We start from the raw sequence: 15318 nt of genomic DNA, 5'->3' as shown, positions 1-15318 counted from the left end.
TGTCCTCTCATTTTATGTGCATACTCCATGGAAAAGAAAACCTTTTTAGAAAGTCTATAGGTTAATAAAACAGAACTCTAACCAGTAGGTGTATTTCTCAGTGTGCAGCTTATGTACCTTCATATATTTATGGTATTAACTTTGAAGAGCCATTTCATGCCTGCTTTAGTCTATGTGCTGTACTATCTGGGCTGTGAACTTCACTTAAAGAGATTTTACTGGTTCAGTTGGAGCCTGAAATGTTGTTTTCAGGTTTCTGAGAAGTTGGTAAAATCTAAATTTGGTGAAAAGTTGCCTGTGTGCTCATAACCTCTTGTTCCATTTTATAGTAGCATGGGAGTCTATAAACGGGAGCCTTGTATGCCGAGTGCCTGTATTCTTCTCTAGATCTATTTTTAAACCATTCTTCTGTTTGGCAAAAAGTGACACTTGGTTTCCATGTTTACAGCAGGCATTGGCAAACCTCAGAAGTTCACAGTTTGCAGTTTGGTTAGATCAGTATCCAAAAGTCAGGATCTGACCAGTAAGCTCCTTCAGACGGCAAATTTAGACTACAATTGTAGTCCTTTTTTTTTTTTTTTTTTTTCTTATATCCATGGTAGATCTTATGTGTTCTCATTGCTGCAGGATGCTGGCAGCCAAAACGCATACACCCCTAAATCAGAGCAAGCATGTAGTCTTCAGGACTGCTTTAAAACCCCGGTAATCTCTGTGGAGCTTCACATCTAAACCGGAGGGAGAACTAAGGGCAGTGGGAGAGGGGTAGGAAATTTTTGGTCTATATCATTTTCCCCCCTCTCTTTATCCTAGTCAGTTGCTGCCTTTGGGCTGTGTGCTGCATTCCCACGAAGAATGTTGGACCCTTGTTTATGGAGGGGAGAGCTTGGGACAAGTGCGCTGCAGGACAATGGGTCCTGAAAAATGTGTACTGTAGGACCAGGCACTCTCTAAAATGGGTCTCCTTAAATCTGTTTGGCTAAATATAGGGGCGAGGGGATGTCTCTCCCCTGGCCAAGGCACCCCAAGCTGTGTATGTGTCTTGTCCCATCCAGGCAGGATACCAAAGCAGTTCCTTAGTGCCAAAAATGAGCTCTGCCACCCTCAGCCCCAGGAGAACAGAAACAGGGAGGGTCAGGCTTGTGCTGGCTGGTGATTTTCTGCCCTGGTGTGGGGTAGGAATGATCAGACACCTCCTCAGAGCCCAGCGGGGCCAGGGATCCGGCTCAGCTGCTGGGGACACTCCGCTCCGGCTGCACCCCGCTGTCAGGTCGGCATCTCTGTGCAGGGTTCAGTCTTGACAGGGCATGGAGTCTTGTCTCCTGTTCTCTGGAGTAGCTCCCTCAATTTCAGCTGGGACGTCGTTCCTGCCTTCCCTTGAAAAATTTATGTGCCAAATTGCTTGGGGTCGTTTGAAATGCTGAGGAAGGCTGGAATCCTCACTCCCCAAGGGCACGCGCTGCCTCTGCCTCACAGCAGAGCTTGGCTTCGTAGAGGGCAGGGGAGTCCTTTATATTAGGAAAACATTGGAGGCAGTTTTAGCGTGCTTACCCCCTCCCTCCTCTGCGTTTTCTTCTGCAAAGACCAAAACAATGTGGAGACTTGAGCCAGGCCAGCTTTCAAGGGCAATCCTTTAAATCCTCTTTTGAAGTACAAACTAAAGTTTCCTGCAGTGCTCGAGAAAATATGCGGTTTTCCTGGTTCCAAATGCTGATAATAAACCCGTCCAGATAATGTATTGCATTTCCTAGAAACATTTGTTTGCTGGCAGGAAATTGGATCAGATTGAGACCGCTCGATGGAGCGAGTGCAATCCGCTCACGGAAAGGGTACGGTGGAAAATACGACAGGGCTTGCACTAGTGATGCTGCTTTTGATCTGTGCTGACGCTGTGCACTAGAACTTCTCTCAGTCTCCTCTTGGGTTATTATTAACCCAGCCACGTTTTGGCCTAGACACCAACCAGAAGCTACTAAATTAATAAAACTCTGCTGTGACAGCTAAAGGACGCTTAGTGCCCCCTGATTGCATGGTATCAGGAAAGCTGAGCTGAGTGCTTGCACACCCCCAACCAAAAGCATCTTCTTCACCATAGCATGTAGCACCCATGACTCTTGGGGGGGGTGGGGGGAGGGAAGCCACCCACACCCCACCCTGTTTTCTTGGTTGTCCCCCTGGTCCCTGTTCGGCAGAAACCGGGCATTCCTTGGCAGGGTGGAGAGGCAGCTGGCGCTGTGCCCTGGGCATAGGGGATGTTCTCATGGGGCTGGGACCCTGCAGGGTGCGGGGACTGGGGAGGAGGGGGAGCAGGATGGAGCTTCCCCTGGGCGGGCAGTTTCGGAGCACTGTGTGGGATGAGGCTGTGGGGAAGGAAGACTTCACCCAACCACCCCTCCAAGGTGGTGTAGATCGGCGCTGCAGGCTCTGGAGGGGTAGGAGATTGGGGCCCAGGGAGGGGGAGTGATTGGTGCCCTCCTCCTGGCTATGTGCATGGGGGTGGGAGAAGAGTTAAGACCACGGGGGATCCCCTATCCAAAGAAGGACAGGGGAGCACGGAGTTCCCTGCTGTGCATGGAGTGCAAGGAGGATGGATGAAAAGGAATTCCCTATAACTGGGAGAGTGGATGGAGGGAGAGGCATGGCAGAAAGATTAACTGGGGAGGAAGTCCCTGTTTCTCCCCTTTGCCCTGGGGTGAAGGAGCTGAGAGGGTCTCCCCTTTGCATGAGGTTGAACTGAAAGGGGTTCCCCCACATGAAAGTGCACCCTCCCCATGCTCACTGAGCTGGCTGCAGGGAAGGCAGAGCCAGCCCTGGGCTCCTTTCCAGGAATGGGTTTTCTCGGGGAGGTGCCGGCAGGGAAGGGCTGTTCGCTGAACCGCTGGGGCAGACCCATTGCCTTCCTGGAAGGCAGCAGCAGTCCTGTGTGACCACCCTGAAAATGGGCCCTGTGCCTAATCCGGACCTTCCTCTATGGGTACAGCAAGCCCTGGCATGCAGCCTCGAGCACTGCAGGAGAGCCCACACCTACAAGGTACTGGGCAGGAAAACTGGAGGGGGGGCACAGGATGGTGCTCTGGCCCCAGCTGAGCCTGGGAGAGCCTCGTGGGCATTGAGGGGAGTGTGGATGGCAAAACCCATGCTTGGCTGCAGTGTTTTTTCCTGCTTCCTGTCAGGTCTCTGCTCCCTTCTGTCCCTTTTTCTGCTGGTCTCTGGTCTAAGCATCCTCTCATGCTGGGGTACAGAGCTGGTGCTATGCAGAGACTGGGAGGGGCAGAGTTAACCTGACTTAGCACAGCGAGGGGAAGGAAAACCCCTTTCCCTTTGCATGCCCACATCCTGCAGCAGGGAGCTGCTTGGGATGCACCTGCCTGACTCCCGGGGCTTTGGGTGTTTCAGCAGCACTGCGCTGGGAGGGGTAATTTGGGAGGATGAGGGGGCAGCTGTGCTGGGGTTCCAGCTCTGGGAGGGAAGCTGGGTGTCTGCCCGGGCAGTGCTGCGGCCTCGCTGTGGGTAAGGGAATTTGGCGATAGCAGCAGCTTCTCACGTGGTGCTCGTGGGTGCAGAGTTCATCTCACAGTTTGTAACTGTTGGTTTACAAATGGGTCACCTCCTCATGTCTGTGACGCTGAGGTGGCTCCCGGGAGCCTGGGAGATTACAGCTGCCAATGTAGTCGAGGTCGGGGTGCCACCCGGCTGCCCCAGACGCGTAGATCTGCTCGTATGGACGCACGGATGTGTGCTGGGCTCCTTGCAGAATGGCGTGAGTCCCTTGGCTTGCAGCTGATTATAGTGAGTGGCCGGCAGTGAGCGTGTACAGAAAGGTCAGAGTCTGCAGTATTTGGGAAATGAGTCACTTTTTGTATGTGCGTAAAGTTTTAAGCTGGCCAGGCTCACGGCGGCTCCGAAGATTTGCGTTTGATGGCTGGAATGAGGCTGTAACACACCCCTCTGGGGTTTGTGTGTGATATCTTGCCTTAAATCTCATCTGTTCATCGTGGTGTCTCTGGGGATGTTAGGGGAGCTTGAGCTCCAGGTCTGCACATCTCCCACAAGGAAGAGGGATGGATGGGCTTTCTGCAAGTGCTGGCAGTCTTGGAGTCTCTGTCCAGTTTCTGGGGGTTGGTCCTCAAAGTAGTGTGATGAAGATCTTGGGGTTTGTTTGTTCACTTATTTATTTGGCTTCTATCTGCTGGGGTGACTGCCTGAGGACCTTATTTCTGCATTGGTGGCAGAGCAATTGTCTTAGGTTTTAAGTAAATTCGGGAGGAATAGCATGAGTTCTGGAAGGCAGTTAACTCCTGGGTTTCCTTGCTGTTCTGCCCCAGCTACATTGCCTGTGAAGCCAGTGGCTGGAGACAGCTTGTGGTTTTAGGGGAAGGCTTTTGCAGCAGCAAGAGGAAGACATTTGTTCTGGGTCCTCATCTGTCTCCACCACTAGCTTCCTATGCAGTCCTGGCTAAGTCACTTTGATACTTGATATCCTCCCAAATCTGTTCAGCAGTCCTGTCTTAGGGCATTTGCATCAGCTGGGGATGTGGGTATTTTGACAAGGCAGAAGGTGTTTTGAGGGACTGTATTCAGGCTCTTTCCAGGCTTCTGAGCAGAGTGGCAGCAGATGGTTATGTGTATGTCATACCTGTTAACAAGGTGCTGGGAATATGGCATGGGTCTTGAATGTGGCACCGGACAGGAATTCAATCTTGGCACGGGAAGAGTTATCTCTGAAAGAAGTGGTGAGAAAATTCTCGCTTGACTTCCCTTCCCCACCTGCCTTTAAGTTCCTGAGTCATGGAAATGAAAATCTCCTTGGCATACGCCCATGGTTTGGCCTAGAGGGTGTGGAAGAAGCTATGATTGGATTCTCAAAGCCTGTGGTTGTGATAAGAACGTACTGTACCGGAAGAAACAAATGTTAACAAACCTTCTACTCTCCAGTAAGGTTATCTCTAGCTTTTATCCAACTGATACTTGAGCAAAACAGCTAGTTTATGTCCTGCCATGGCCAATTCATAATTACCAGCTAATGCGGCGTTTGTTTTCTTGTGCTTTATTTGTAGGTTTGAAAGAAACTTTTGGACTGTGAATTGAGGCATTGGGTATGTAAATTTAAATTTTGTGCTTTCCCTCCTAACCTCCCTCCCCCTTCCCTTTAACCATGTGCAATGAAATGTTTCATTAGACCCAGCTGGAATTTGTTTTCAGGAGAGCAGCTGCTCTGTAGAAAATACTGTACATTCATATGTTGCTGTGGAGGGGGGAGGAGTCAGGATTATGGGAGTGGGTTGATCATGGAGGAATTTCATGCTGAAGGTGCATGTTCTAGCCCAAACTTCAGGCAGGGAGATATGGACCATCTTGGGCACTAGTTGGGAGGACACCTCTGAGATGGGACAACAGGGGTTATGTGTGGGGAAGGCTTCATGTTCCTCGACTAACCCAAGCCTTGCTCACTGGGAGAGACTGGGCTATGGTGTGGGTAGCAGCCCAGCAGGTTAGTTGAGTTCTACTCACCAGTTCATTGGGAAACTGTGGACAGGTCTTCTCCAGAGTGGCTACCACTTGGGAGTAGGAAGGTGGTTTCCTGTGGGTGAGGGCTGTTGCTCCACTGTGGGCTGGATTTTTTCCAAATGTTGAAATCATTCAGCTTCAGTTGGGACCTTAAGGCTTGTTTTGAGTCCTGTGGCTGAATTTACAGCCAGACATCAGACAGGTGAGGGGAATGGCTCCTGAGGAAGATCTGAGGGCTAGGAGCTCGTTAGGACCTCTGTGGAGATGAACCTGAATGGGAGGAGTGGGCTGGGGTGTGGCCACCATGGGTATGAGGCAGGGAGAAAGGGAAGACTGAGCTAATCCTCAGAAGGGTCTGGCCATCTTCGCTCACCAGCTTGCAGGGTGGGATGAGACATGCCAGGTCTCGCTTTCGGCCAAGAGACCTCACCAGGAAGACTGACAGGAGTGTGGTGTGGTGCAGGGCTGATTGCTTTGGGACCAAGGAGCTGGTGCTGCCCCTACAAGGGGCAGTTGGCCGTCTGAGCCTGTCCCAGAGCAGCAGCTGTCTCTTCACTGGATTTAGAGTACTTGCCTGGCTGTTCCTCCATTCTCATCTTCCTCCTGCTTCTGCTCCGAGCAGACTCAAGATGGCCTCGCCGGCAGACAGCTGCATCCAGTTCACCCGCCACGCGAGCGATGTCCTCCTCAATCTCAACCGCCTTAGGAGCCGGGATATCCTGACTGATGTTGTCATCATTGTGAACCGGGAGCAGTTCAGAGCCCACAAAACAGTCCTGATGGCTTGCAGGTGAGAGCAGGGTCCTTCCCTGCCTCTTTCCTCGCTCCCTCAGCCTTTGGCTGTCAGCAGCACCGCTGCAGTCCTGAGACAGCTCATGGGTTCAGATGGGGAAGCAGAGGCAGAGAAGCAGAATTGAAAGGGGATGCCCAGAAATTTGTACCTGTAATGGGATTAGAGCTGAGACCTTTTCCCTCCAGCACACTGCCCTCACCTCTCTCCTTCTGTGCCCACATCTGCCCACAGACAGCCCATGGAGACAAACAGGAGTGCAGCAGATGTGAGGCACATCCCTGAGAGGGGAGGAGAGGAAGGGCTGAATGCTCACTGGGGTGAGAGAGTCCTCTGTGACTGAAGTGTCTCCTGCCACTGCTATTTTTAGAGCTATTACTCCCTGGCTCTCAGACTGCTGCCTGCTCCCACCTTTGTTGATTTTTTTTCAAAGCCTTATGGGGTCTGAAATCCCTTTCCAACTCCTAGGATTGCTGGAATTGCTTCCTGTTGAACACTAGTTAATATCCCACCATTTCCCAGTTGAATTACAGCAGATGCCTTCCAGGGTCTCTTGCTGACAAGGTATAAAGATTTGAAAAAGCCAAGCTTTGACTATTGAAACATCTGAAAAATGTTTTGCCAACATTTTCCTTTTTTTTTTTTTTTTTTATTTTTCTGGTTTAAGAGTGAGCATGGCTGCCCCAAGAGACTTCCAAAATAAATGAGTCACAGTGGGAAGGGGGTTGTGGTAAGAACAACAATGGGAAAAAAAAAAAAGGAAAGGGGAATTTCTAAATGGAGGCAGTGGGGAGTTGTTGAGCAGGTGAGATCTAAAAGCAGGCTGTTCCAGTTGGGAAAAGTGCAGTGCAGAAGATGCTTACTAAGCTGAGAAACCAAGCTTGATAATAAGGGGGAAGCTCAGGAAATTCTGTAATTGCCTCCTCCTCCCTTCCCATTCATGAACCCCTCTGTGCTCAGGGATTTCAGACAAATTCTTTCTTCCTCTGAATTGTCATAACACTTGTATTCTCTACTGTCTCCTCTCTGCAGTGGCCTCTTCTACAGCATCTTCACTGACCAGCTCAAGTGCAACTTGAATGTCATCAACCTGGACCCTGAAATTAACCCTGAGGGGTTTTGCATCCTCTTGGACTTCATGTATACATCCCGCCTGAACTTGAGGGAGAACAACATCATGGCTGTGATGGCCACAGCACTCTACCTGCAGATGGAACATGTGGTTGATACCTGCCGAAGGTTTGTGAAGTCTAGGTGAGTGTCGTGGTTGAACTTTGGGGGTGTTTGGGTGGGCAGAGGAAGAGCTAACAAAATATCTTCAAATGTGCTCTTATGGGCTGAAAGTGACTGTGTTTCCCTCCTTCTTTCCCTGGTTCCAGTGAGGCAGAGATGGTGTCTGCTATGAAGACCCCCAGGGAAGAGTTTTTGGCTGGACGGATGCTGGGCCACCCAGAGGTGATGGCTTATCGGAGCAGAGATGTCTCAGAGAACAGCATGCCTCTCCAAAATGGGTCCCTCTGCAATGGGAGGGCCTTTGCACCTGGATTGATCAACAGTTTGTCTGGATCCCCCATTTCCTACCATGGATACAGCCCTCTCCCTCTAAATAGCTTCCTTGTGGATGATGAATTGCGGGAGATGAGGATGCCTCTGTCTGAACTCTCAAGGGCAGGTGCCTTCCCCAAGGAGAGGATCCTGCCATGCGACAGCTCCAGGACAATCCCCACCGAGTACGTAAGAACCATCACCGACATCTCTGCCAACATGTGCCACGCTACCATCTATGCTCCGAAAGAAGGTGCTGCTGAAGAAGCCAGGAGTGACATGCACTACAGCGTAGCCTCTGGCCCCAAACCTGTCATCCCTTCAGTCCGGAACAATCCCTATTTCCCTTGTGACAAAGTGGCCAAAGAGGAGGAGCGGACCTCTTCAGAGGATGAGATCAGCCAGCACTTTGAGCCCACCAACACCCCCCTGGACCGCAAGGGACTCATCAGCCCCCAGAGCCCACAGAAGTCAGACTGTCAGCCCAACTCACCAACCGAGTCCAGCAGCAGCAAGAACGCCCGTATCGGTCAGAACTCCAGCTCCCTCTTCACCAAGAGCCCCACAGACCCCAAAGCCTGCAACTGGAAGAAGTACAAGTTCATTGTCCTCAACTCTCTCAATCAGAACACCAAGCAAGACAGTGCTGACCAGAATGAGATGGGGACCCTCTCTCCTCGCACCTATGTGCCCATGTCCACTTGCCAGCAGTCCATGGAGCCAGAACATCTCAATGTGCAATCTCCCACCAAGATAAGTGTGAATGGAGAAGACTCTACTATCCCTCAAGCGAGCAGACTCAACAATATTGTTAACAGGTGAGAATATTTTTACCCCTCACACCCTTCTCCCCTGAGAAACAGGTATTCCTGAGTTGTTGAAGAGAGTTTGGAAGTTGTGAAATACCTGTAGCATTGGTACGGGAAGTCCAGCCCCGAGCAGATGGAAGCCTCTGGATTTGGTGGAGTGCTGCTAGTGACATTGGCTGGATACCTACTGTCCTCACTGTAGTGGGGACTGGCAATGGATATGGGAACACTGGGTTTTGAATCCCTGGCTTTGGCAGCTCCAGATGATTTCTTTGGAGCCTGGATTTACCTACCCTGGTTTCCACCAGACTCACTGTGCCTTGAGCTTTTGGCTGACCGTAAGCGTTGGAGTGGCCAAAGTATCAAGGAACAAAATCATCTGGACCTGAATGTTCCTAGAGAGCTTTGAGGTCATTTGGTGATGGGCACCAAAGGATTGAAGCTCAAGGACCTGTTGTTGATCAGGGCTACGCTGTGCATCTTGCCACAGAGGTGTCCCTATAAAACATGTCTGTCTCTTACGTCTGGAGGGGTGCAAATAAGGGTCCTGTAGCTCAAGCAAAGCAAGAGCCTTCTCATGTTGCTGTCCTTCCACAGGTCCCGGGATGGGTCCCCTCGGAGCAGCGAAGGGCAGTCCCCACTGTACATGCATTCGTCAAAGTGCAGCTCCTGTGGCTGCCAGTCCCCACAACATACTGAGATGTGCCTTCATACCCCTGGCTCAAACTTTGGAGAAGAGATGGGGGAAACCCAGTCTGAATACTCTGACTCCAGCTGCGGTGAGTCTTGCATCCCTGGTCATCTTCTTCAACCAGCAGTCAGGAGGGCTGTGCAGTCCAGGGGCCCATCTCCCAGTGCTCTGTGACCAAACAGGCTGGCAGACCTATCCCCATGCTGGTGGATCCCAAAGTGCTTTAAAGTCCTCTCTTAACTCTCTGACCAGCTGTGTGCATGCATGTGGGGGAGGACACATGCACATTGGAATTACTTCCTTCCTTCCTTTCCCCAGCACCATCCAGATACCCTGTGCAGGGAGTTAGTCACCTGCTGCAAACCTGGCAGCTAAGGACAGGAAACAAGTGCACCCCACCCCTCCAGAACCACAGGAGAACAAGCTTTATAGATGTAATGACCCTAATGGGGATTGGGCAAGATGGCATGTCTCATGCATCTATCATGGTACCATTATTATCAGGGAGCCCAACGCACACATCTGGGGAAATGCAGATAATGAGGCTTGCAATCTTGTTGCAAAACCCCACAAGCCCAGAAACAGGTATCTGTGAAGTCATCTGCCTGTATCTCAGTGAGGGGGAATGCAGGATTGCCACCTGTAGCATGGGCGAAGATCCACGGAGGGAACCCCTCTGTGGTGACGCTGAAAGCTACACACAGTATTTAAGAATTGGGCACCCTCCTACTGAGGGAACCTACCTTGTGATTTGGGTGGTGATTGTCTTCCTGTGCTCAAGGCAGACCTCTCTACATGTAAAGGTTTAAGACATCTAAAGGTGCCGGAGTAGCTCCAGAGCTGAGCATCCTTTGGAGGATGCCTGATAACTTGGGTGCTTTCGTGGACCTATTTGAAAGATGTCCAGGTGACATGCTGGCTTCCTGGAAGCAGCTTGTGTGGCACTAAAGGAGAGAGATATCTGGTGATGATTTTGCTCATTCAAACCGTGCATGTTGTTGCTGTGTGCACAAGAAGGTCAGGAGGTGACAGCACAGTGCAAGCACCACTGACTGTGAACATCAGCACTTGGCTGTTTGTTCCAACACTTGCCCTGGCGGCCCCTCCCCTCCACCCTAAATCCATCCCGTGTCCCATCAGAGGTGGCCCATGCGTTTCCCATCTCATTGCTCTCCTCTCTGCCCTCCCAGAGAATGGAGCCTTCTTCTGCAACGAGTGTGACTGCCGGTTCTCCGAGGAGGCCTCTCTCAAGAGACACTCTCTGCAAGTCCACAGTGACAAGCCCTACAAGTGTGACCGCTGCCAGGCCTCCTTTCGCTACAAGGGGAACCTCGCCAGCCACAAAACTGTCCACACAGGTACAATGTTTGCCATGGGGGCAACTTACTGGGGAGGCTGTGTGTTGGTGTGCAGGCCTTTATGGCTGGGTTTGTCCCAGGTGCAGCATCCTCTGCTCTGTGTCCCAAGCTGTCCCTGATGGGAAGAGCAAGGTGCTTTTCTTAGTGCTGCCAGGGAGCCCTTGGACAGAGTGCCAGACCTGGAAATGGGGGAGATACCTGCCCTGCAGTAGGGATGGAGCTCAAGCTTCTCTGCTGTGAAGCACTGGGCATCACTGTTTCTAAAAGTGTCTCACAAAATGAATGACTGGGAGCAGATGTGTGACTTCCAGGTAACTTTGTGGTAAACTTAGGCAAAAAAAAAAAAAAATTTAAAAATAGTCAAAAGAACATTTAGGAGAAGTCTCAGATTTATTTTTACATCCTAGAAATCCAGGTCATATGTAGCTTGGCATAAACTCTGCTGATGGGAAAATCTGTGAATGGATGGACTCTGTGAATCAGCGCAATGAAAGCTGAGAAAGGAAGGGGATATTAAGGGTTTAGTCATTTGCTGACAAGCCCAAGGCTTATTTTATTTCATGCTTTTATTAATGCTTAACTTGACAACAGCCAGTTCACTAGCTGGGGAAGGGAAATCTGGGCTGACGACTCAGTACTGCTGCACTAAATTAGACCTAAATTTTTGCAGTCTCAGCTGAGCTCCAGAAGGGCTGCACAGGTGGATAAGACAACACAAGTGCCAGGGCAGGGTTCAAGGGTGCTTACTGACAGCTGTAGGGAGATGTAGGTGCTAGCTACTATCCCAGGGCCAGAAGCAATGATGCTGTTAATCCTTGCTGGCAGAACTGCCTGACTTTGTCTTGCCCTGAATGCTGCAGCTCCCAGTCCAAAAAAAAAGGCTCTCCTGAGTTCACCCTGCTCTGGAGACACCCAATCTGTCCTAACCAGTGGTGCTTGTCCACAACCATCTCCAAAAGCGACAGGAGTCAGGGCTTGTGCTTCATGCCATAGAGTCCAGCACCTGAAGGGACTAAGCTCTGGGGAGCACTGTGGATCCTGGGTGCTGAGCATACCTGTACTTAAGCCCTCACCCTTTCTTTTGGGCTCTGCAGGAGAAAAGCCGTACCGCTGCAACATCTGTGGGGCACAGTTCAACCGACCAGCCAATCTGAAAACCCACACACGCATCCACTCGGGAGAGAAACCCTACAAGTGTGAGACTTGCGGGGCCAGATTTGTCCAGGTGCGTGTGGCCTCTGGGATCTGCGGTTCTGGGGAGGTGGGATGTGACTGGATCTTCTGCCCAAGACTGGTGATACTTCATGGCAGAGAGAAGGCTGGTAATGACCCAGCTCACTACGTTGGGAAGCTCTTCCCATGGTGTTGTAGGGTAAATAGGGACCTTAGGGTCCATGTAGGCCAATTTGGCTTTGTAGGAAGCCTGACTGCTGGTTGTAGCTACTCTGCTCCATTTGCTCTTAAGGATTGGAGATACCAGACCTCAGACACACGTGGCCCTGACTCCCAGCTAAAATCTAATAAACTAAAAAAAGATATTTGGGCGGGACCCCTGTTCCCATGGGGATGCCCTTGATCCCTGGTGCTGTCCTGACCCAGAGCTGCTCTCTCCAGGTGGCCCACCTCCGTGCTCACGTGCTCATCCACACCGGGGAGAAGCCATACCCCTGCGAGATCTGCGGCACGCGCTTTCGGCACCTGCAGACCCTCAAAAGTCACCTTCGAATCCACACAGGAGAGAAACCGTATCATGTGAGTGGCCCCGGGTTTTTGGGGTGGAGAGGGAATCTCAGTTAGGACTGGGGGAGGATGCTGCCAAACCTGGGGGGCTAGGAAGACAGGAGGACATTCACATGGGCTGGTTGCAGCACCCCAATGCCCTTCACCAGCCTCTTGAGGCCCCAGGCCAAGGTCATATCCCTGCTCCTCATGCCCCATCTCCCTCCTGTGCATGAGCTGATGCTGATACAGTATTTTGTCAGGAGTGGCTGTGTTGGAAACACTGACATGCAGCCCAGGCTGGGTACATCTTAGCTGTTCTTTTCTTCCACCCCATCTGGAAGAAGGTCACACTTCTTCAAATAGCTGTGGCTTAAATTACAGCTGCCTGCAGGGGTGGGGGAAAGGAGCAGACAACCTGGCCTGAGCTCCCCTTTGCTCGTGATACCTGCACCCAGTGAGCAGCCAACCTGGCCTTTTTTGCAGCCCTATGGGCTCCCAGTCCTTTCTTTCACCATCTGCTGGAGAGGGAATCAAAGTAGTGATTATCACCCAAACATCCCTCTGGAGCCATCCAGCTTGGCAGTGGTCAAAAGCAGCTCCCGAAATAGCCCTGTAGCTGACTTGATAATGTAGATCTGGAGCTTGGTGCTATGTCCATTAAAGCCAGGGTCTTCTCCCAAGGGACTCTGGGCTTTGTTTGTTCACCCCATGAACCAATATATGCTGCTGAAAGCCTGGGATGGAGTGCCATCAGGTGCTGCTCCTCCCACCGTGTTCCCACTTTTCCCCTCGTCCGCCCATGTAATGGGTGCAGCATCCTGGGATCACTGGTGGGGGGACAGGCATTTGTGTTGTGGGCCCCCTGCCCCAAAGGGAAGGACGTGTCTCCTGCTGTCACGTTTCACACCCTCTACCTTTGCCTCTTGCCCCGCAGTGTGAGAAGTGCAACCTGCATTTCCGCCACAAAAGCCAGCTGCGGCTCCACCTCCGGCAGAAGCACGGGGCCATCACCAACACCAAGGTGCAGTACCGCATCTCGGCGAGCGAGGTGCCTCCGGAGCTCCCCAAGGCCTGCTGAAGGCACAGGATTTCCCAGGAGGAGGTCGTCTTGGGGGGGCCAGAGGGGGAAAAGCTGTCCAAAGGATACTTGCAACACTTTTAAAAGGAAAAAAAAAAAAAAAAAGAAAGAAAAAAAAATTTGTCACATGATGGAGTGCCTCTAAACCCATAGTACAGATAGGTGGATAAACATTAGAAATTTAAAAAAAATTTACAAATACACGGGTTTTATTTTTCCCAGTTATGTGAAACAAAAAGAAAAATAAAATTATTCAGATCTTACTGTATATAAAACATTAAAAAAATAAAAATAGTCATTTTAAATGTCTGTGCAGTGGAGTGTTGATAAACTCTGGAGTCTAACCTTCACAGCCTTTGCCGTTTGAAGATGAGGAATGTAATGTTGATTTATGGGAACAGATTTTTTTCTTTTGTATGTAAAATGTGTGTTCTTTTAAAGAGAAAGTATGCTATTAAAGAGAGGGCTTTAACTTTTTTAACCAAAGGTGAAGGAATCTATGGCAGAGTTGTAAATATATATAGATATAAATATATAAATATATATATAAAATAAATATATATAGACCTTTAAAAAAGCTATATTAAAAATATATAAAATGCATTAAAGGCTCAGTTGGACTCTGCAGGCAGAAGCCACTCTGAGAATCTTTATTATGATAGAGCACTTAAGGAGATATTTTAAAGTATTGCATCTGTACAAGTAAGAAAATATTTTGTCTAAATGCATCAGTGTATTTGTATTTTTTTGCAAGTGAAGGTTTACAATTTACAAAAAAGTGTGTATTAAACCAACAAAGCTGCAGAAGGAATTTAAAATAATAATAAAGTGTAATTTTTTTGTTCTAGTTCTCAGTCTGTATATATGTAAAATGTGGTTTCGCACGGTGCCTTTCTTTTCAATGGAAGTTTTCAATGTATGGACTATATTGAGCTCAGTTTCTTCAAGGTACAGCCTGATGTTGCAAAAGGAGATTTGGTGGAACTCTCTAGTGGGGGAATGTTTTATTTTTTGTTTTGTTTGGGTTTTTTTTTTTTTTGTCTTATTTTCCATGCTTGTGTTATAAACAATCTCGGGAGACAGGGTTTGGGCTGTGTCTAAACTGCATTAATGCGTTCTGTAAAATATAGCTGTACAAATAAAAGAATAAAACGAAGAAAAGTGACATATGATGGAGTGAGAGGTCTGTTCTTGCCTGTCCCTCTCCCTTAAGCATCTTGAAGACTGGCTGGTGCCCTGGGAAGGGACTCAACCCAAGACCTGGGGTGAGTTCTTGGCTAGGTGCAGCTCTGGTGCTGTGTTAAAAGCAGGACCCTGTTTCAGCACTGAGTGAAGATGGTCTCTGGCATGAGGTCTGAGCAAGATTCAAGCTTCCTGCTCTGTATCCTGGTGGGGACTGTGCCACCTGCTTGGTACCTTCTGCATTGGCATCAAGTAGCCAGCAGAAATGGGACAGAGCCTGGGAGAGACTTTTGCTAACCAACCCAGGGCCGATTACAGATGGCTGAGTAGTTATTTATATTTCCTGGAAACCAACTCACTTGTCAGGATTGCTCAGGGATGATGCCTGCCTGCTGCTTTTCCTCTCTCTTTCCAGTGCCTGGGATGGTGGGGGGCTGTTGTTCTGCCTGCCTTGTGAGACAGTTCAATGGAGCAGGGTCTGTAACCACCCTCCAGGAACTCACTGGCCAATAGCATCTCCGGGCTTCCAGCCATTTTATGCTGGCTTTGGACCAGAGCTGAGAAAGCCCAGCTTGAGGGAGTCCCTCTGCTCACCCCCAGTAGGCCTGTGCAGAGCTGGGTGAAGCCACAGAGCAACC

At 50.0% G+C, this 15318-nt stretch overlaps 1 protein-coding gene across 4 annotated transcripts in view; it reads left to right on the top strand.

Annotated features, from left to right (window-relative positions):
* BCL6 (BCL6, transcription repressor) overlaps window positions 1-14663 on the top strand; it is an 18331-nt gene extending 3668 nt beyond the window's left edge. The window contains exons 1-10 of one of the 4 annotated variants that reach the window (XM_027884018.1): window positions 3715-3786; window positions 5055-5093; window positions 6124-6295; window positions 7328-7549; window positions 7675-8658; window positions 9247-9428; window positions 10531-10698; window positions 11793-11923; window positions 12313-12450; window positions 13355-14663. In XM_027884018.1, the coding sequence (XP_027739819.1) occupies window positions 6135-6295; window positions 7328-7549; window positions 7675-8658; window positions 9247-9428; window positions 10531-10698; window positions 11793-11923; window positions 12313-12450; window positions 13355-13498 (2130 nt within the window). In that variant the 5' untranslated portion in view covers window positions 3715-3786; window positions 5055-5093; window positions 6124-6134 and the 3' untranslated portion in view covers window positions 13499-14663. Of the gene's footprint in view, window positions 1-3714; window positions 3819-5054; window positions 5094-6123; window positions 6296-7327; window positions 7550-7674; window positions 8659-9246; window positions 9429-10530; window positions 10699-11792; window positions 11924-12312; window positions 12451-13354 lie in introns of those variants that run through there. The other 3 variants (XM_027884017.1, XM_027884019.1, XM_027884016.1) reach the window with 3 other exon arrangements.
* Window positions 14664-15318: the final 655 nt, after the last annotated feature.

Source organism: Empidonax traillii, unplaced genomic scaffold (assembly GCF_003031625.1).
Source record: "Empidonax traillii isolate 1590-97213 ecotype Southwest subspecies unplaced genomic scaffold, ASM303162v1 scaffold138:size3245559, whole genome shotgun sequence".
Taxonomy (NCBI): domain Eukaryota; kingdom Metazoa; phylum Chordata; class Aves; order Passeriformes; family Tyrannidae; genus Empidonax; species Empidonax traillii.
The sequence above is the reverse complement of the archived record's forward strand: the minus strand, read 5'-3'. Positions and strand labels throughout refer to the sequence as shown.